Genomic DNA, 21,046 nt, shown 5'->3' with positions numbered 1-21,046 from the left:
GTCCAAACGACTGAGAGCAACAAGTTTCAATCAGCTGCCCTAACTGGCAGATGTTTCCTTTTCCTGCAGTGGTGATGATGACATGTAGGTATTAAAATGCAGTTTTCTGGGCTTGTTTCCCTATGGCTCTGGGGGGATTAAGACCAGGGTGTGGTAGAAATGAGGATGCACTCTGCTACTGAGCTATTTTTAACAAGGTTTCTCTAAATGGCCTAAGGAACTCATCCTCCTACCTCCGTTCCCTGACCACGGGGGAATTACAGACACATGCCTCTGTCCCCAAAGGGTGGGGAATTGCAGCTTGCATCACCATGCTCACCCAGGATGCAGATTCTTTTAGGATGGATCACACTATCCTATCACAGTATGGATGTTTTGATATTGTTTTGTGTAGCATAAGCATTCTGCCACCAAGCCACACCTTCAGTCCTGCATGGACATTTGATAGTTCCAAGATCACCCTCTCTCTAGTAGGAGGTTTTCTTGGTCTCTGTGGTGTTGGTCCAAGCAAAAGCAAAAACAAAAACAAAATCCCTTCCCAACAGACAGCGGGGTGGGTAAAACAGACACTAGCCAAACACTGAACAGTCAAATAGACTGACTGGGCCATACCTCCATTGCCTAGCATATGGAAGGCCCTAGCTTCAATCTCCAAAACCACACCACACCACACACACACACACACACACACACACACACACACACACACACACAGATGTGTGCAAACAATGCAACAAAACCCTCCCACATACTATGGTAGACTGCAACAGACTTCTTCCCAAAGGGTACCTACATGCTAGCTCAGGTTGGTGCTGCCCTGTGGAGTGTTCACTATCAACTGCCTCCCCTGACAAAGGTCCCCTGTGGGGCTTGGTGTCTAGGAATACAGACAAGATAAAACAGTGACTACAGGAAGTAAGTAAGCAACAAAGCCAAAAAGACTATGCATTCAAAATAGGAAGCTGGGCAACCTATCATAGCCTGGGCTAAGATACTTGAGGTGGGGACCAAGGGTGTGCAGGGTTAAAACATTATTTAGAGGAAAAGGGCCATTCGGGAATGTGGTGAGGATGAGATAATCAGAAGCCAGACATGTAAAGCCCTGCAGATTGCTTGGGAACTTTTGGCCACCCATCCTCCCCTACCACTCTGTCTGAAGAAATGAAATGGAGGCAAAGTCAGAAGTCCTGGGATGTACATATGGTATCGCTTCCACTCAAGGCCTCAGCTGTGGTCAGCATCAGCAATGGGCAAGCTTGGACTTTGACAGATGGCTGCAAACAGTGCCACTATATTTTAGGCTTGGACTGCTCGCCAGAGATATATGGGCTTTTGTCTTTCCACTCCAGGCCATAAACAGATTATTTAATTCTGCAAAGTTCGTTTGGGAGGTCAAAACAGCCTATATTAGCGTCTGTCTTCTTGTTCTATAGCTATCTTGACAGTTCCCACACCTAGAGTAGCTTAAACCTTAGAAACCTACCCTCCGATCCTGGAGACTAGAAGTCTGAAGTAGGGACAGGGCAGCTCATACCTGGGGAAGTGCAGGCATCTGCTAACTTCTGGCTGCTGGAACCTTTGCCATTAAGTCACGTTCTTCCCTATGCCTGTCTGTGACCAGATTCCCCCTTTTAAGGACAATGGCCCTTACACTGGGACCCACTCTAATCTCACTGTTTGATCGCTATGTTATTTGACTATTTACAACATAGATGCTATTTCCAAGTAAGTACTAGAGGTCAAGGTGTAAGCAAGCATACTTTTGTGTGTGCATGCATGTTCATGTGTGTGCAGGTGCACAGGTATGTAAATGCATTTATGTGTGAGAAAAGGCCAGAGAACACAAAGTATCTCATTAACCTGGAATTCAACAAATAGACTGCACAAGCTGGGCAGTGAGCCCCAGCCAGAGAGCTCTCTCTTGGCCTCCCCAGCACTGGGGTTATAAGCATGGACTACTAAACACAGGTCCCTCAAGGAAAGTGTTTTACTAACTAAGCTATCTCCCTGCACTATAAACATTTTTGTGAAGACACGATTCAACCCACGTCTTTCAAGAAAGGCATATTATAGTTTACACTGGTACAAAGGACATATGGTGCATGATTAGTTTGCAAGGGTTGTCATAACAAAGGCCACATGATACCTTTACCAGCAGGTGCCACACGGCCCCTTCACCAGCAGGCATACTTTTCCTCATAGTTCTGCAAAATGGTGCATCAGAGATGGCAATGTGGGCAGGGCTGGTTTCTTCTGAGGCTGTTCCCCATGGTTCAGATGGGCCCATATATACACCACATATTTTCACATACATAGTCTTTCTTCCAAGCATGTCTGTGTCCTAACCTAGCAACAGACTAGAGTTCTATTCATTTCGTTTTAGCTTAATTGTCTCTTTAAAGACCCCTATCTCCACACGAAGTGACACACTGCAATGCTTTGGGTAGGACTTCAATATATGAATTCTGGGAAACACAATTCAATCTATAACACCACAGGTTACAAATAAAAAAGAATTCTATAATATTCCTCAGTACAAATTCTGAAAGTAGACTGCTTTCAATGAATGTCCTCTTATCCCTTGTAGCCACACCATATGGTTTCTGCTCACCAACAGGTGTGATCCCAGCATGAACATTGGTGCTTGTTTCATTTGCCTTGATAAGCAATACAAAGTTGAAACAAAATGTACGACAAAACTGCATGCATTTTTGTGTGACTTGAGCAACTTGCTGCGTCCTGAATCCAGTAACAGATTGATTACAAAAAAGCGTTCCCATTTTTCTTTTTTGCTTGTTCAGTATTGAAAAATAAAAGTCCTGACTCGCAGCAACTGCTCAGTTCCTTCCTAACATACTGACTCTGCCTCCCGATGTGCTATACCCAACTGTGGAGGTAGAAAGCCAGTGTGGCAGCTCAGCGGGAATTGCCACTATACTAACACAGTCCAAGCCAAAAGCTTCCCCATCATAGATAAGAATGTGTGTAGTCCAGTGGTAGAGCACCTGCTTAGCTTGTGTGAGGCTCCTAAAAAGAAAAGGAATATACCCTTTAACGCATTCTTCCCACTCAGAGTCGCTCTAAATCACCACCTTTTATTTTCTACAAGAACCAAGCATCTCTACATAGATCTCAAGGACCTTCTTGCCATACCATTCTCCAAGGCCCTGGCATGTTATCCAGCCTCACACAACCCAAGCCCATTACCATCTTTGTGCTTTGGATTGGAGAAAGTGTTTTAAAATGTAGTTATGCAATAGAAGGTGCAAATAACAGAAATACCTGTGTTCTCGCCACTCTGATTGAAACAACCATGAACAATTATCTGAAATTGAGTGTGACCCCAGCTGTACCCCACCCTCACCACCGCCTCCATGCTACCCAGACTACAGGGGGATGCTGTTATTTAAATACCTTCCTTAATATTTACACCTGCATACAACTAGCAGCAGACAGCCTTAATTTCCTTAACTGGATTAAATTTAGGTACTGTATTCCCTCTTGATGCCATTTCTCTGGCTGCATGGATATTGATAGATGTACCACCCATTCCTTTTTGTGGCTGCATTTTGTCTTTGTCTTTTCTGGTTGCATATTTTAGGCAATAATCAAAGGTAAGGACTTGTCGATTTGAAAGCCTCCTCCTGGAGGACTATCTTTCATGGTATTATAAGGTGCCATGCAAGCTTCCAAAGGAAGGAAATAATCACTCGTCCTCCCCAGCTGTGATGCCTGTGAACCACAGTAAGAGCCAGCATGGCATTATAACCCTCAGGGTGCAGTATTGGCTTGAGTGCCTTTACAGTCACCAACAGCCCTCTGATTGGACTTCATACCTGCTCAAAAAGTGGGAACTCAGACCTAGTGCTGGAAACCAAGCCAACCCCTCAGGGCCAGTCATGGATCCTGGAGGAGGAGAACCTACAACCACCATTTTACTAAACCAATATAGTACATACTATTTGTCTTTATACCCACAGATAACTGTAGTCTTCACTCCTCATCAAGGAACTTCTCTTTGCAATAGAAGGAAACTATTACCAAAAAGAAAAAAGAAAAAGAAAGAAAGAAAAGAAAAGAAAAAAAAAAAGAAATCAAAATGCAAAGTTGTAGAGCCCAGGCCCAACAGATACATCTACAAAACAACTCCCTGAGCTAAAGCTCAGGGAACATTGTGGAAGTGGGACAGGAAGATTGTAATAGCCAGAGGGTCAGGAAATTTGCTATCAGATTGTGTCTTCTAATAATGTCAGAAGCTACACTCATAAAATCTCAGCAGCAGGACCGCCTAAACATGAGAAGAACACAGATGATACCAATAGACGCACTAAAGTTGTTTGAACCCTACACAAAGAATTACAGGCAACTAAGAAATATTGAGGGCAGGAGAAACAGTCTTCCCCAGGGATAAGCACACCAACTAGTCATTCAATACCAAATGGTCAGCCCTCAAAACGTAAGTACAAGTAACATCGTGCAGACTGAGAAGGGATATATAATGTGGACAGAGACAGAAGGGCTTTGGAATCAGATGTCATAGGCTCAAAGCATAATCCCACAACTTAATTCACCCAAACCCTTTGCATCTCCATGACTCTATTTCCTTGTTCAACAACTAGACAGCAATAACTCTCCCCTTCCATAAAGGGGATTTGAAAAGCCCCAAAGGGATAATTCCTATACAAGGCTCTAAAGGGCATTTACTACTTATGTCAAAGTACTCACTCTTCACTTACTTTCTTTCCAAACGTCCACCAGGAAAATCCTGATGAGAACCAAGGTCAATAGCACATTCTGTGCTCAAAATTCTCAAACGAATGTCAAAGCAACTGTGCCAAGTCACAGCCACTACAGACAGACACACTTATCCACTGCAGTAAACCGACAGTCATCTCTCCATTCACATTTGTGGGGGTGGTGTATGTTCAGGTGTATGCAGGTGTATGTGTGTACAGAAGTACGGAGACCAAAGGTCAACCTCAGTGTTGTCCCTCAGGAATAATCCATCTTGACTTTGGGAACAGGTCTCTCACTGGCGAGGACTCACTGACCAGGGTAGACCAGCAAACCTCAAGTATCTACCTGTCTTTGCCTCTTCAGTACAGGAATTTCAAGTGTGGACCACCACACCCAGCTTTCTTGTGTGGGTGCTGGGGTCGAACTGCATAGTTAAGTACCTTACAACTGAGTTGTTTCCCTAGCCTGGAAAATTTCTATTTTAATGAAAAGAAAAATGAAACCTTTAAATTCCCAGGTACCTGTAGACAGAACATGTGTAGGGAGCACATGGGTAGAGAGACTTGCAAGGCTGACAGTGATCACATGACTGTGACTGTTGTGTGCTGCCATCTCAGTCCCAAAAATCTGTGCCTGCTGTCAAACCTTCTGGAGTCTCTTGGCCAGTTGCCTGGCTCAGTTGTAACATCCCCTATTACTATCACCAAGTATTGTTATGAAACATAATCAACTCCAAAGTAGGACTTAAACAAAATATCTGTTGAATTAACTGAGTTTATATTTTGCCACCATATCATCAAATCCTGGCCCCATGTAGAACAACATTGCTTCAAATGGCATGGCATTTTGGATTATCCAAATGATCTACTTTTATTCTCTATTATGATACAGGTGGTTTTGTATTCTAAATAGAAATGGAAATGGATACGTTAGTCTATCTGGCCCTAACAGGGGTTTTTACATTTTTCTTGTTCATGGTCTCCGTCAGCAACAACAATGACCCTCACTCCTGGAGAAGGTACCCTTGATTTCAGCTTCTGTTCTGACAGAAAGGTATGCATATACTTTTGAGAAACACACAAAAACCAAATTGCAACTATGTGAAGGCCAGACAAGGAACATGCAAAGAGGTCTCATGGCTCAGCTGAGCCCATGCATTTTCCCACATACATCTTCGAATTTGCTACTATCAGCACAGAACAGATGAGCTGGTTTCACTAAATAAGAAAACAACTCACTATCAGAAGCACATCAAATGTCTCAAAAACAAGCCCAGGCTTGTGGTACAATGTAAATGCTATTGATTTCATTAGTATGGCACACAGTTTTTAGGAACAGTTCTCTCATTAACAGCCTTCTACAATGACAATGCTCCTCACCCGCCCTTGGGTTCATCTTCTCTTTCCTGCTTGGTGCCTTTTAAAATTCTCATGGGTTAGTCTAGAATGCTTCTAGCAAATATGGCAGACTGTTCTATGCTCGGCTACCAAGAGGGTACCAAGAAGTAAGTACCTACTTACTTCTCAGAGCGTATTCTTTGGGCTTCAGTGCATGTAGATCAGAAAGGAATTCAGCAGTGTCTCGCATGCACTTGAGAGAAATATTTCTTGCAGGAGAAACAAAAGGTAACATAAAGTGCAGGCAAGCCAGCAAAGTGAAGGCAATCATTTCTCAATCTGTCAAGATCGGACTCCTTTCTTACACAAAGAGCCTAATATTTATGAAGCTCTTGTCTGTAATGTGTTGGGAGTAAATGTGACGCCCCTCACTGCTTAACAAGCAAAGAGACAAACCGCATCTCCTCCGCCACCTGCAAAGCGGACAGATAAACCATGGAAACCAGTTTATATACAATTTGTTATTGTCCAGTGAGACAGCGCTGTGGACGTGGCGCCGCTGGCCACCTGGCTTCCTTTAGTTATGCAGATTAACAAGTCCAGCACACAAGAATAAGATTCACTTAGGCTGTCTCTGGATAGATGGTCTGTTATATCTCTCTGGGTTTAAAAAAAAAATATGTTGATGATGTGAAGTAGCAATATTTGGTTTTTGACCAAGAGTGATGATAAATCCAACCTGTAAAATTACCAGCTGCATGTTAAGCAAAGCCAGGCTTCTCTGTGAGCAGCAGGAAGGGTCATACAACTCTTAACAAGTTTACTGGACTCTGAAAGCAGTGTCAGCCTGGGTGTGACATGAGTGCCTACAGGAGGGTGCTCTCGCTCCAGGCAGATTCACTCATAGCCACACACAAAGGTTTAGAATACACATCTGGGAAAGGAAGCGATGCTGTTTGTTGATTGCACTTTAAGAAAACAAAATGTGTGGGCCCCAGGTAAATATTCTCACTGGAGAAAGGCTGACTTTAAATAGTAGCTGCTGTGTCTCCACTTGAAGAGTGGCATGTCCCCACACCTTACACTGCCCAAATATGTCTGTGGGTAGTCAAGACTCGGGTGCATATCCCCCTACATGTTTAAAGTATCTTCTAGCATCCCAGGCTAATGAAGCTGTAACGGGGGGAAGGGGAGACAGTTGCTGGAGAGATGGCTCAGTGGTTAAGAACATTGACTCCCTTTCTAGAAGATCTGGGTTCAATTCCCAGCACACACCTGGCAGCTCACAGCTGTCTGTAACTCCAGTTAAGTCACCCTCATACAGGCATACATTCAGGCAAACCAATGCACATAAAAGAAAACTTAAAAAGTATAGTGCTTATGTCTGGACATGGCGGTGCATGTTTTTAACACCAGCACTGGGGAGGCAGAGGTAAATGGATCTGTGAGTCTGTGAGTTCAAGGCCAGCCTGACTACATAGTGTGACCCTGTCTGCAAATTTTTTAAATTAAAAATTAAAGTGTGTGTGTGTGTGTGATATGTGTATGAACACATGTGGAGGTCAGCAGGCAACTTCAGAGGAGTCTGTCCACTCCTTTCACCTTCATGAGGGTCCCAGGGCTTAGACTCAGGTTGTCAGGCAAGCATGTCACCCTCTGAGTCACCTCACAGCTCAGTTTCCACTTATTCTTTATGTTATTCGTGGCTCCTCTAGGAAACCGTCCTGGGCTCCCTCCCATGAGAACAGCCGCTTCCTGTATGGCCCACTGGCTTTGCACACTCTTTAGTCCATGTGACAGGGTTTACTCTAGCTCTGTCAGATGCTGGCTTAATTTTTTAAATCTTTTTTGTCATGGTTCTGGGGAATTGAACCTAGGGTTCCATTCCTGATGGGCAAGCACTTCACTAGTGGGCCCTCTTTTTACTTTTTATATTGAGAGAGGGTCCTTACCAAGTTGCCCTGACTGGTCTTGAACTCTGTAACCTAAGCAGTCCTTGAATTGTCCACCTTCCTCATTCTCAGAAGCTTGCGGTCCAGGTCCATCAGGAGCTAGCTCAGTTTTGCTGTCTGTAAAAATCATGTAATCACTGGCCTCCCACAGGTGTTTGTAGAATGGAGTTAAGCGTTCAGGACACAGGAACATTTAAAGTCATCAGTCATGTTACATATTACAGTTCGTTTTCGATGCCAACTGGTTTTATTTTTGCTAACCACCTCCCTAGTTTTTGTTTTATTTTCAAGTGTATAACAGGGCTGAGGTCATAGAAGACTGTTTTCCTTCTATGCAAGAATGATGTCCTAGATCTAATACCAAGTACTATGTCTCGACACCAAAATGAGAAGAGGAAATTGGAAACAACGATGGTGACAACAAACAAACAAAATAAAAATTTGGCTTAGCTAATTTGAATATTTATGAATGGTTGAACAGAAATGTCTCTGAACATTGGATTTATTCATTATATAGTTGCTGGTATATACTCATCAAAAATCAGAATGACTGGGGCTGAGTCTACAGCTGAGTTGGGAGGATCCTAGCATACAGGAGGCCCTGGAATGAACCCCCAGCATAACATAAACCAGGCATGGCGGCACATGCCTGGAATCCCAGCTCCAAGGAGGTAAAGGTAGTTGGATCAAATGTTCAAAGCCAGCCTAGCTACATGAGACAGTCTCAACAAAGAAATGAAACCTTACTTTAGATAATTAATGGTTTAAGGTCCTTCCAAATGTTTCCCCCTAAAAAAATTAAAATTATGATTAGTTGAGGTTTAAGGAGACCCAGTCATTTCACAAGGATATTTTAGGCCCCTGATTTTGTAAGACACCATACTGGGCACAAAAATAGGACCGGAAAATAAACACTGCCTTCCTTTCCTGCCAACAGGCCCTCATCATTTCCTGAAGCAGCAGCCATCAGCTGACCAATGTTCTGAATGCCAAGGTCATTTCCTTCTAGAGTTGACTATGCAAAGTGAAAGGCCACAAGACCTAATCATTTGGAGATGGGTTGGGGAAAACAAGGACCTGTCTTTCTTGACAAAAGTACATGTCAATGTGATGGACAAAGTGTAGCTGGTCTCTACTGCTCTAGGGTGGGGACGAAAGAAGAAATGGGACTTGGATTAGGAAACAAACAATGCTATGGAAAAGCTGAGGACGCTCATCCAGAGTGGGACAGACAGTTAGCAAAGAGAGAACTAGCATCAGGCAGGGGTGATGCTGCAGAGAAAAATAATAGTGCAAAGAAGGTTAGTGTAGGCAGGATGTGTGCAGCTAACTGGCATCCTCCCTCCCTCCCTTCCTTCCTTCCCTCCTTCCTTTCTTCCTTACCCATCCATCCATCCATCCATCCATCCCATCCATCCATCCATCCATCCATTCTTCTTCAAAACAGGATCTTGCTAAGTACCCATGACCTTCCTATCTCTCCTTCCCAAATGCTGTGATTTCAGGACTGCACCACAACCACCCACTGGCAGGCTCACATTTTAGCCAGGGAAATAGAAAGAGCTCTTGTAGCAGAACTCTTCTGAGCTGAATAGAGATGGGTAAAGACTTCCTGGGAATAACTGTGGGAGAGCATTGCATGGCAGAGGAGGGACAGAACAGCCTGGAGGGATGTATGCAAAGAAGGAGACTGGGTTGGGGGAAGTTGTGGGAGATGAGGTCCTTCCAGTGACAGGATGTGGGGGAAGGAGATAGGGATCAACTTTATTTCCAGCTATCCCAATTAGTCTCTTCTAAAATAGCCAGCTTTGGTATGTTGCTTGGCAGACATCTTATTCAAAGGGCAACAGAGTTTAAACTTCAGTGTCTCACAATGTGAGCATCCAAGATGGCTCCAAAGATCCCTTTAAGAATTTATTTTTACTTTAAAAATATGTGTATGTTTGTATTCATGTGAGACTATGCACATTCGAGTGCAGGTGGCCATGAGGACCAGGAGAGGTTATCAGGTTCCCTGGAGCTGGTGTTTATGAGCCACCCAACATATGGTTCTGGGAGCCAAACTCAAGTCCTGTACAAAAGCAACCACTCAACAAAAACACTGAGCCATCTCTCCAACCCCAAATCATAGATCCCTTCAGGGTGGCCAGCCTCTTTCCCACTAACCAAATAAGGGCAGCCACCACAGTCATGGCCACCAACATGGGTACATTTCAAATGCCCCTGCTTCTACAGGAGAGGCAAAGCAGAATGAGGGCCAGGTGAGTGATCTTCTGGCCTCAAGATCCATACTACACCAGGCTCCCTAGGGCAACTCCTCTTTGTTAGCCCTTATTAATCTCCCTCCAATCAGCAGACCTGTGCCTGCCCTGTTCTTTGCCACACACGATACTCTCAGAAATAACTGGTCTGATTAAGCCTAAGATGACACTAAGATCAAAGAATAGATTGGACTAAGCCTACAATTTCTGGAACTAAGGGGAATGTTTATCATGGGGGACTCTAAAGACAGTATTTTCCCACAGTCTTGCAAGCGAGGTGGTTGTTTTTGTGTTTAGAGACAGATGGGACATGGCAGTGCACACTGTAGGACTCTGAGAACAACTCCAGGATAAACAACTTGCTGCAGAAACAGCCAGCCTAATAACGGTTCCTTTAAACACTGCAATATACAAGTGAAGCTGGCAAAGGATGTTTTTCTGGGAAGCACTGTTCTATTTCCTCAAGTGAAAATTTCCATTTCGGTCGAGGGATATTATAGTTCCAGAACAAACTTGGTGAGGCGATAACTTCATCCATCTTTATGCCACCAGGAAAAATGCAAGACACGCTGACAAGAAAACAGGTAGCCTCCAACCCCTGCCTCTGTTCTGGCAATGGACATGGCCTGCTCCTGCTATGCCTGCTACTGAGGGGGCCCTGGTCCATGGCTGTCTGTCCCAAACTGCTTAGTTTTCTCATGCCTGAGGGCAGATCTGCACTTGGCTAGCCACTAAGGGACTCAGCATCCCTTGCACAGTCCACAGCTTTGTAGAGCCCTTTCTGAAGTCTCTTAAAAGTTAACCCTTTCCAGTACTGGGAACAAAGAATATTCTGCTCCTGCAGTTGACCTGAGTTTGATTTTCCACACCCACGCCAGGCTTACTCCCACAGATGACTCCAGCTCCAGGGGATTCTGCCTTCTGGTTTCCATTGGCATGGCACTCACATGCACAAACCTGTACATATAGATGTAATTAATTTTAAAGTTAAAATACGATTTTCAAATAGTATTAGAGATAAACCTTAAATGCTGTATTCTGCTGGGAAATCGACTAAAGTAAGATCTATGCTGCACATCCTAGATTTGCCCTTCCAAAGAAGACAGAATGTAAATGAGCAGATAGCCAAGGGGAAAAAAAGGGAGCTGGTTATAAAAGTTTCATCACATAACATATTGAGGGCTTTTGTTTTTGTTTGAGACAAAGTCTCACTCTGTAGCCCAGGCTGACTTTGAAATCATTATATAGCTTAGATCAGCCTAAAAACCAATGACTTTCTTCTTGCCTTGACCTTCCAAGTTCCAGCCTTATAGGTGTGTTGTTTTGAATGCCTACTAAAATAATCAGGAGAACCCATCAGCACTGCAGAGAGGGTTAAAGTGGGCGTGAAAAAGAGAACACTCGGGAAGGGCTGATAGTAACCAAGTTTCAAATTAATCTCAAGTCCAAGCTACATGGACCAAGGCTCGGGGATCCAGAATAAGTTTTTTTGGGGTGGTGATAACTACAAAATTCCTGGCTAGTCTAGAAGTTCTTTAGGAACAGTAGAAATGTATGTATGTATGTATTTCCCTCTTGCAACTCCTTTCACTGTGGCCCACAGAGTTTGCTTTAATTTCATTTCATATTCCCAACTTCTTGATTTCCCTTTTAATTTCTAACTGAACATTTCAAGACTTCTATTACTTTCTTCATACATGGTGGCCAGAAAAGACACTTGATGTTTTCATTCCTTCCAAACTTTACTCAGACTTCATCTGGAGCTAATAACATAGTAACTGTCCTGGAAACTGCCTCCTGAGTATTTGAAAGGATGTGTGCTCTGATGGTGCTGGATGGAATGTATGGTAGATGTCTATTTTTAGGTCTGTTTGGTCCAAACTAACTAAAGTCCAATGTTTTTCTCATTGGTTGGTCTGGGAATGGCCCTTGTTGACCACGAGGCATTAAAGTTCCCTGCTCTTTTTATAATATAATTATCTTTCCCTCCAAATCTATTACCATTTCATTAATATATGTAGGGGCTCAGTGTGGCGGGTGCAGTTACATTTACAACTGGTACAATCTGTTGATGAACTGGCTTTATTACAGAATGTCTTTTGTCCCTTTAGTTTTTTACTTTGCCTATTTTGCCTATGTATCTGCAGCCTCTCTCGATTCTCCTGAGTGAACTCCCATCACTTCCAGTCTTTGTGTGCCTGTGAAGGTGATTCTCCTGTAGGTAGCCTACAGGTGAGCTTTCAAAAATGTCTCAGCTTGCTGCTTCACTGAAGGATATGATGAGTTTGCAGACACAGCAACAGTAATAGTTAAGCACTTGAGGTCACAGCGGCTCATGTGTCTTCTGGCTTGGGAGTTCTATTTCATGATCTTCCTCTTGTTGTCTTCCTTTGTGGTTTAGTGGTTTTCCATTGTGGTGACTTTGGATGCCCATTCATGTTTTGTGCATCTGCAGGTTATGTAATCATGCCATTAGGCTTACAACTGACTCAGTAACAGTGTGAGGCTCATGTGGGGGGAGGATGGGGGAGTAGAACACCAAGGAGAAACAGGTTGAAGGAGCCATTTAAGGAAGGTCAAACTATGCTTAAAGAGGCCAAGGTTCTACCAGAAAACCCAAGGTTCAGAGCTACCATCTGGTAGCCTGCTCTGTGTGCATCACAGCCTGAGAAACCCCGTGCACTGGCGCACTGTATTTTCAGGCTGTCTTCCTGAGTTAAAAGCTCTACTTTTGAGTCACAGTAAGCTCTTCAGCACATTTTCTTTATTTCCCCTTCCAAGTGGGCATTTTGGTTAAGCGCTCACAGCCTGAGTCTATTAGTATAGTTTTTGCTCATCCTAGCTGCCCCAAGCAGTCAAGGAGAAATTCCGGTGTTGGTCAGACAGTGAGATGGGCTCACACAGGCCCAGAGACGCTGGTGAGACATCACTGCCAAAGCCATGGCAGGAGTGTACAGCAGTCTCCATACTGTGGGAGGAGGCAGGGATCTGCTGGGAATGTGGCCATGTGCACAGAGCCCTTCATGCTTCCTTTCCATGTTCTGTATCACTTTGCTGCTATTCTCCCTTGGGGGTCGCTGTTACTATTACTGGTAAAACCAAGTTGCCCAACGAGAGGCACACCTCTGTCTTAAACACATATCTAAAACTCAAGCTCATCTCAATATATTGAACCTAAGCCTCCAGGAGAAATACTGGAAAACACCTCTACTGGAACTTTCTGATCAGGGTTCTTTTCTCTTTGTCTCATTGCATGAAACCCTCTCCTCCCTACTTGAGGGACTTGACTCTGCGTAGCTGTGTCCAGTCCTCAGCCTGAGCTAGTGCCATGGCTCCAGCACTGATTCCTGTCACAGTCACTGTGCTGCCTTCCAAACACATGAGGAGATACTCTTCCTACCTCGGTTTTGGTCAATGACTTAGAGGATACACTGCTTTTATTGTTTCTTCCAGGACAGTGCATTTAATTGCATGTTCCCCTTTCAGTTTTTGTCCCAGTGGGAAAATGACCGGCAATAAGGAGCCATACCTCCTTCAATCTACTCACAGTGGACACTGGAAGTAAGAGAAAGGGAAAAAAAAAAAAAAATCTAAGACAAGCCATTTGTTCATTGTATCTTCTCTCTCAAACACCCACACTACTTAGCAGTACCTGAATGATGGACAGGACCCAGCATATGGATTCTTGGTCAGCATTCTGTGTGAACTCAAATGTGCATGAGTTAGTTAATGGTAGAGAACGCTTCCAGGTCCCTATTCTCCTCTGGGATGTCTATTAAACAAACACGGGGTCCTCTCATCTTGTCCTTCTTAACTTCTCCCCCGACTACCACAAAACTCCAGCTCCCAATCACTGCTGTATTATGAGGTACTGACTGTCCAGTTTTCCTTGCAGGGTACAGCACTTGAGTGATGATTTGTGACCAAAGTTCTGGTTTTGAACCTCTGGGAGTTTTAAAAAGCCTTTCTTGTAACCCTTCAAAATGAAACATTTAACAGATATCAATTCCACATTATCAAATGATTCTGGTTATTAAAGCAGAAACACTTCCAGTTATCTTACAACTTAGTGCAGGACTGGAGAGTTGGCTAAGTATTTCAGAACCATGCATTTGGGTCCCAGCAACACACCAGATAACTGGTTTGCAAACACCTGCAACTCCACCTTCATAGACCTGAGACCTCAGGCCTCCATAACACTTGTGTGCTATTCTCACACAACACACACACACACACAAGCACATAAGTAAAAATAAAACTTCTGAAAAACCACGGTGCCCCACACAAAAGTTTGACTATCGTATTTCGCACATAACTTTATTTGTTGAATAAATGAATATTTGTCAATATGTACATAACCACAAAGAGCAAGTACTAGGTTGAGAGCAAAATATTTGGGTTCTAATATGCAAAGCCACTTACCAGCTATGAGGGCCCAGGTGAAGAGCTGAACCCGAGCTCAGCTTCCTCAACTGCACTTCCTCGACTGTAGGCTGTACAGACCCGCGTGGCCACCACACAGGCTTATTGCAAGGTTCAGATGCAGGAACACATGAAAGTGCCAAAGAACACAACTGGGAGCAATACAGATGTGACAAGTAACGGCAATTAAATTTCAAGTTGAGGAATCTTTTCACACCCTTGGATTGTACCGATATAGTCAACAGGGAGTGACAGAGGAGCTAGCTGGCCACTGATGAGAACGAGCAAGCCATTCTTCAGAGTGGAAGGAATTCTGCAATATTCTGTAGCCTGTCCGGTACCGAGTCACTTCCCATACTTCCAGATGTCAGAGACGCAGCAATAACTCTCCTGAAGAAACTCAAGGGCCAGATGTGCCTCATTTATTTACATGTGAAATGGGCTGAATACGGTCACAATGGATGGAGTGAGCACACCCGACAGCAGCAAGACCTTTCAAGGAACTGAACATTGACTACAGTCTAGCATGCAAGTCTATATACACAAATGGATTTCTTTGCTTAGGAAAACAAAACAGGAAAGTACAAAACATATCTGAAGATAAATACAAGATATAAAATGCAACGGAAAACACAAAACAATAACCAAAACATAGAGCTTTCCCAGAGAACTATACAGGGAAGTGACCAGAGAGCACCTCTACAGTGCTCCAATCAGGCGGCCATGAGAGGGTGCTGAAACAACTCTAGAAGCCTGGCGGCTCAGTGCTTCGTCTATGGCCAATTGCAGAGTACAGGCTGCTGCATTGCTAGGTCGGTGGTAAAGTTGTGCATCCCAACTCTAAGTACCAGGACATTTGGCAGTAGCACCCAGAACAGGAACGACAACTGTGTAGTCAGCAAAGGGTTAAAGTCAACCATGCCTTCATGTTCCTATCAAGAGCCAGAGAAATATTCGATATTCCTGAAAGATGTGTCTCTGCAATAGTTGGTGAGCTGCATGACAAAACCTGACTAGAGAACTACATACAGGTCTGACTACCTTTCAACTTTTGACAGTAGGCTGGCCTTTTCCTAGCCTGTCTCATCATGCTCTTTAAGACAACCTTGCAAATTCACTCAGAAATCGCCAGCTGTTTTCTCCCCTTTATGGATCCCTCCTTCCTCATTCTTCCAGATGGATTAAGAATGCCTGCATTCCCTGTTGGATTCCTGGCCTCTTTTACTCACTTTGGAGGATGAAGGGATCTGCAAGGCTGCTTTAGATGCTGTCTGGGAGGGTTCGGGCCATGTCCCTACCCGGGTGCTGTTGTCCTTGGAGCCCTCGATTGCTAGGAACAGGCACGCTAAGTGTGGTGCTAAGACACTTAAGAGTTGCTAGTGTTGTGAGACTCACAATCACCTACAAGTTATGTGGTGAGTTCTAAAAATTAAAAACACTAAAAAAGGCATGTTAGCCTGTAATTATTGAACTCACTCAAATTTGTAACATACAAAATGGTTGGTTTGAATTGAGGAACTACCCCTGTTACGAAGAACTCTGTTTTAAAGAAACAGTACAAAAAAAGGAAAACTCTAACCCAAAAAGACAAAACTCAAAACATTTTCCACCAATACTGATACAAACATGTAACAAAGAGTATAAAAAGTTATTTAAATATATACAAACTCTTTAAAACTCAAATACTGCCTTAATACTTATGGGGAGGGACACATCTGAGGAGGTGAGGGGACAGGACAGAGAATATATTGCAACAGCTTAGACAGTACTGTTAACTCTGTGATACTGCAAACTTTTGGTAACAAAAAAGTCTTGTTTTCAATTCCTATGTGGATAGGGCTTTTCTTATGGAAGATCTGTGGCTATTTCTCAGCTGAACTCATTCTTTTGGATTTGATGAAGGCCATGCCATGTGTCCGCATGTGCGTGTTTAAGGCAGCTTCCGTTTCAAAAGTCTTGGCGCACACTTTGCACTTCCTGTCTGACACCGCACCCTCAGCAGCCTCATCCTCGGTGCCGGGCTTATTCTCTTGCTGGCTGTCTTCCCCAGCCCCGTTCTGCTTGGACACGGGCTGAGGCTCCTTCAACTTGTGCACAATGAAGAGGTGTCGGGATAGGGAGACGTGGGACGTGTAGCAGAGGCCACACTCGCGGCACTGGTAGGAGGAGCCGTCCGACTTGTGCTGAGGGATGTGTTCATGGAACTGTAGCAGGTTCTCGGTGGTAAAACCACACACGGCACACTTATGAACCTTAAAGACGTTGATTTTCAGCTTTTTCAGTGGCTGAGTGATGGCTCCTCTGGGAGGCCTGAACTCTAAAACTGGTTCTTCCAACTTCCTCTTGGGACTGGCAACCTTTGTTGGGGGGAATGAAGAAAAAAAAGAAGATGCAACTGAAGGTGGTGGGCTCTGTGCCTGACCAGCAATGCTGGGGCTGCTAGGAAACCAGACACTAGATACAGAGGGGTTGGTGGCCTTAACGGTGAGAATCCCCGCTGAAGTCCCCCCCCCCCCCAAGCAGGAAACATTCCCGTGCTTCCAGGAGCCACTGTGCACAGCAGTGAATGAGGAGCTCATGATCTTGGGCTAGAGGGGAGTAGCACCTCAGGCCCTTCACACCTCGGAAGACAAAGATAAGGCATGGAAAGGGTTCATGTAAGAAAACACTGGGAGGGGGCAAGTGATGATGTGGCATGGTCATGGAGGGCCACAGTGACAGGTTATGGTGTGGACAAGGGTCTGGTTCAGATCCCAGAAGCTGAGTGCTAAAGCCCCAGGCGGGAGCAAGTCCTGTGTGCTCAGAGAATGACAGGGTGGACCGAGACAGAAGTACAGAAGACAAGGCCGAGGGAGGCAGAGCGGAGCACCTCCCAGGACAGAACACGGGCACGTGCTTTCATGTGCCAGAGGGGACTACATGGACCCAGCACCTGCTCCTGGCAACTGTCCTTCTGGCCCTCCCTGTCACACCAGGTCCTCTCTGGACTTGCCTTCTTCCTTTCCCCTGGTTTTGTATATCAATAGCCCTCACTTCCTCTGTACGAGGGCGCCGCTCTGATGGCCTACACCTGCAGCTGCCTCTACACACGCCTCACTTCCTCTGAGAAGACCTCTCCTAATGCCACACCTAGCTCTGTCTGGATGGGGGCCACGCTCAATGACCACCCACTAACACATATCTTGAGAAACTGCTTTAGCCCAAGTATGTTCTAGACTTTTCATGGCACCAAAGCCAGCAGTGATTGCTATGTGTGCTTTCTGCACATCCAACAGTAAGCAGAACCTTCAGGACCTTGTGCATTGACTCATGGATACGCACACCGTCAACTGACCAAGGTTCATTACCCAAGCAGACAAGAATAAGGCATGGTTGTGCAATTTAATCTTTTGCCATTCCGGTGAGAATCAGAACACCTGCCTGATACAGTCAGTGAAAACCACCGGCTTATTATATTTCTTGGATGAAGAGATAACTTCCCCAAGTCAGTGTATAATTTTATGAGTTATATGAGGAGATCCTGTGTGTTATTTCTGGAAGGATTCAGAAAAATCGTAGAAAAGGTTACTTTTCAGGAGTGGCTAGGAGCTGGGATGGGCTGCAAGGGGCTTACTGTAATTTTGACACAGTCTGAACTTAAGCTATGACTACCCAAAATGTACATGAAGATGAGCAGGAAACACAAGTCAGCACAGGTCACATCGAAAGGACAGAGCTGAGATGTCTGACCTTGGCGTCTTCCTTTATGTCAGTCTCTTCCTCGTCGTCAGCAGCTTCAGTCAGTTCTTTCACATCAGGATCCTTGATCCCGTGCATCAGCTGTATGTGCTTCTCCAGCATCAGCCGCTTCGTGAACGTCCGTCGGGAGTCTGGGCAGTGTCTGTGAGCACAAACAAGATTGAGAGCGGAACTGTGGCTGCCAAGTGGCGTTCACTACAGAGGGTTAACTGCATGTGCACGAAGCCCAGAAAGGCGAACTAACACTGGGGCCTCCAAATAAAATAAACTGTGCTGCTGTGACTCTCACTCCCTATGGTGAAAAGCTCCTACCCCTAGGCTTTTGTAAAAGCTGTTGATTAAAAAAAGAATGTAATGTATACATGTGTATGCCACATGCATACGGGTGCAGCCTGGACCTAGTTACTACAGGTGGGTGTGGAAGGGCTTGGAGAACTCTTAACTGCCGAGCCATCTCTCCAGCCCTCTTTTGTATTTTATGTCCTCACAAGTCTACTTTGGTTCAGGCAGATATTTGTTTTTCTATATTTGGCTAAAGTGTTATTTCAGTTGTAATTCTAGATGGCCTCAACCTTAAAAAACCAGAGAATACTAAATTTTCCAAATTTTATTTAGTGACTCAGAACAGCCCTCAGAATTTATGTAAGAACTATCTCAGGCTGCAGGAGGCCTCTTCTGAATCCCTGTCCCCTCTGCATTTCAAGACGGAATGTTAGCCTAGATTCCTCAAAGCACAAATGCAACTAGTGTTTGTACCTGGAAATGCTTACTCATTGGGTAGATTAAAATGCAGAAAGCATGCTATCCATTGGAGGTAAATTATTTAAATTTTGTACACTGCAAAGATGATTTCCTGGGAAGGTTTTAATTTAAGAAACAGCCCTAAGAAAATAGTCTAGAAACAAATTTAAACAAGTTAATGAGCATAGTGACTCGGGATGCTGTATGTCAGACCTCAAGAACAGCACTGAAATGACCCAATGTGCTGGTCCATACCTGTAATTCTAAAAGTAGGAACACAGAGACAGAGGGTTACGAGTTTGATACCAATCTGGGCTAAGGAGTGCAGCAACCCCCCTCAAAAACAAACAAGTAAACATAAAACCCACTGCATTGTGAAGGGCGATAGCATCTCCTGTTTTTAGAACTACATTTGTTACTTTGAAAAGGCATCTGGGGATATGATGGGAGATGTCATTCTGTATATGTTTCTCATACTGGTTAATGAATAAAGCACTGTTGGCCAATAGGAAAGCTAGATAGGAGGGACTAGGAGACAAGGAGGAAATAGGAAGTAAAGAGGAGGAGTCAAGATGGAAAGCCTGGAGAGAACAGAACCGCCATTCCTCCGCTCTCGGTAAGACCACGTGGAAATACATAGAAATGGGTTAATAATTAAGACAGAGCTAGCTGATAAGAAACTAGTACCTGGCTAACAGGATTATATCAAATACAGAGTCTCTGTGCATTATTTGGGGCTGGCGGTGTGGCGGCAGGACAAGACCAGGCGGCGGGCGGAAAAACCGTACACCTTACAGGGATATCTTAACGACAGTCCCCAAATGCTGGTGACTTCATATTAGGAGACACTATGTGGGGTGGCAACAAGAGCCAGCCTTACAACAAATGTGGTTTTTCCTTTGAGAGTGACTCTGTGTGTGTGTGTTGTCATCTGTGTCTGTGTGTATTGTGTGTGTTGTCTGTGTGTGTCTGGCTGTGACTGTGTGTGTCTGTTGTCTATATGCTTGACTGTGTGTTATCTGTGTGTGTGTGTGTGTGTGTGTTTATGACTCTGTGCGTATGTCTGTGACTATGTGTGTGTGAGTGTTGTGTGTATGTCTGTGACTGTGTGTGTGTCTGTGTGTCTGACTGTGACTATGTGTGTCTGTTGTCTGAGTGAGTGTGTGTTTTTGTGAGTGTGTGTTCATGTCTGTGACTATGTGTGTGTCTGTGAGTGTTGTGTGTATGTCTGTGAATGTGTGTGTGTCTATGTGTGCATCTGTGTGTGGTGCTTGTGTATGCCATGGCATGTGTGTAGGGCCAGAGACAACCCTGTGGAGTCAGTTCTCCCCTTTCACCTTTAAATAGGCTCTGGGGATTGAACTTGCACTGCAAGGTTTATGAAGCAATTTGATTCACTGAGGCAACAACTGCTTCCCCCGTGAGGGTTTTGTCTAGTAGTAAATTAGCTGGGGGGAAAAATTCTCTTCATTTTATTGCCTTTCAGTAAAAGGGGGAAAAAAACAGAAAAAAACCAACCAAACAAAAAAGCAGCAGCTGTCATGTCTTCTCAACCAGGATATGGTGTGCCTGATGCTCTTAGTGTTACACACAGACATTATGGAATGTGGTCATCACACACAGCACTCCCCACTTTCATTTCCTACTCAGAAAATGTTCCCTAAATACCTAAGGCCCAGAAAATTTCCATTAATCTGATGGCCAACGTCATGGTATCCTCACCATGAAGCCTATGGGGCCTGGCTCTGACCAAGTCAACTGCATTCCATATAGGCTCTATAGTTTGTAGTCTCGGTCGGTCGGTCGGTCAGTCAGTCAGTCAGTCTCTCTCTCTCTATCGCTCTCCCCCACCCCTCTC

At 44.4% G+C, this 21,046-nt stretch overlaps 2 protein-coding genes across 25 annotated transcripts in view; both read right to left on the bottom strand.

The window, feature by feature from the left end:
• Positions 1-6,537, bottom strand: part of LOC127234201 (O-acyltransferase like protein) — a 46,965-nt gene extending 40,428 nt beyond the window's left edge. Inside the window, exon 1 of the mRNA XM_051201039.1 lies at positions 6,258-6,537. Coding sequence (XP_051056996.1) covers positions 6,258-6,405 — 148 coding nt within the window. The 5' untranslated portion in view covers positions 6,406-6,537. The remainder of the gene's footprint in view (positions 1-6,257) is intronic.
• An 8,051-nt stretch (positions 6,538-14,588) lies between these two features.
• Znf532 (zinc finger protein 532) overlaps positions 14,589-21,046 on the bottom strand; it is a 106,430-nt gene continuing 99,972 nt past the window's right edge. For all 24 annotated transcript variants that reach the window (XM_051200944.1, XM_051200937.1, XM_051200948.1 and 21 more), the window contains 2 exons: positions 18,439-18,589; positions 14,589-17,066 (listed from right to left, as the gene is read on the bottom strand). In XM_051200944.1, coding sequence (XP_051056901.1) covers positions 16,572-17,066; positions 18,439-18,589 — 646 coding nt within the window. In that variant the 3' untranslated portion in view covers positions 14,589-16,571. The remainder of the gene's footprint in view (positions 17,067-18,438; positions 18,590-21,046) is intronic.

Source organism: Phodopus roborovskii, unplaced genomic scaffold (assembly GCF_943737965.1).
Source record: "Phodopus roborovskii unplaced genomic scaffold, PHOROB, whole genome shotgun sequence".
Lineage (NCBI taxonomy): Eukaryota > Metazoa > Chordata > Mammalia > Rodentia > Cricetidae > Phodopus > Phodopus roborovskii.
This window is presented reverse-complemented; position numbering and strand designations above follow the sequence as displayed.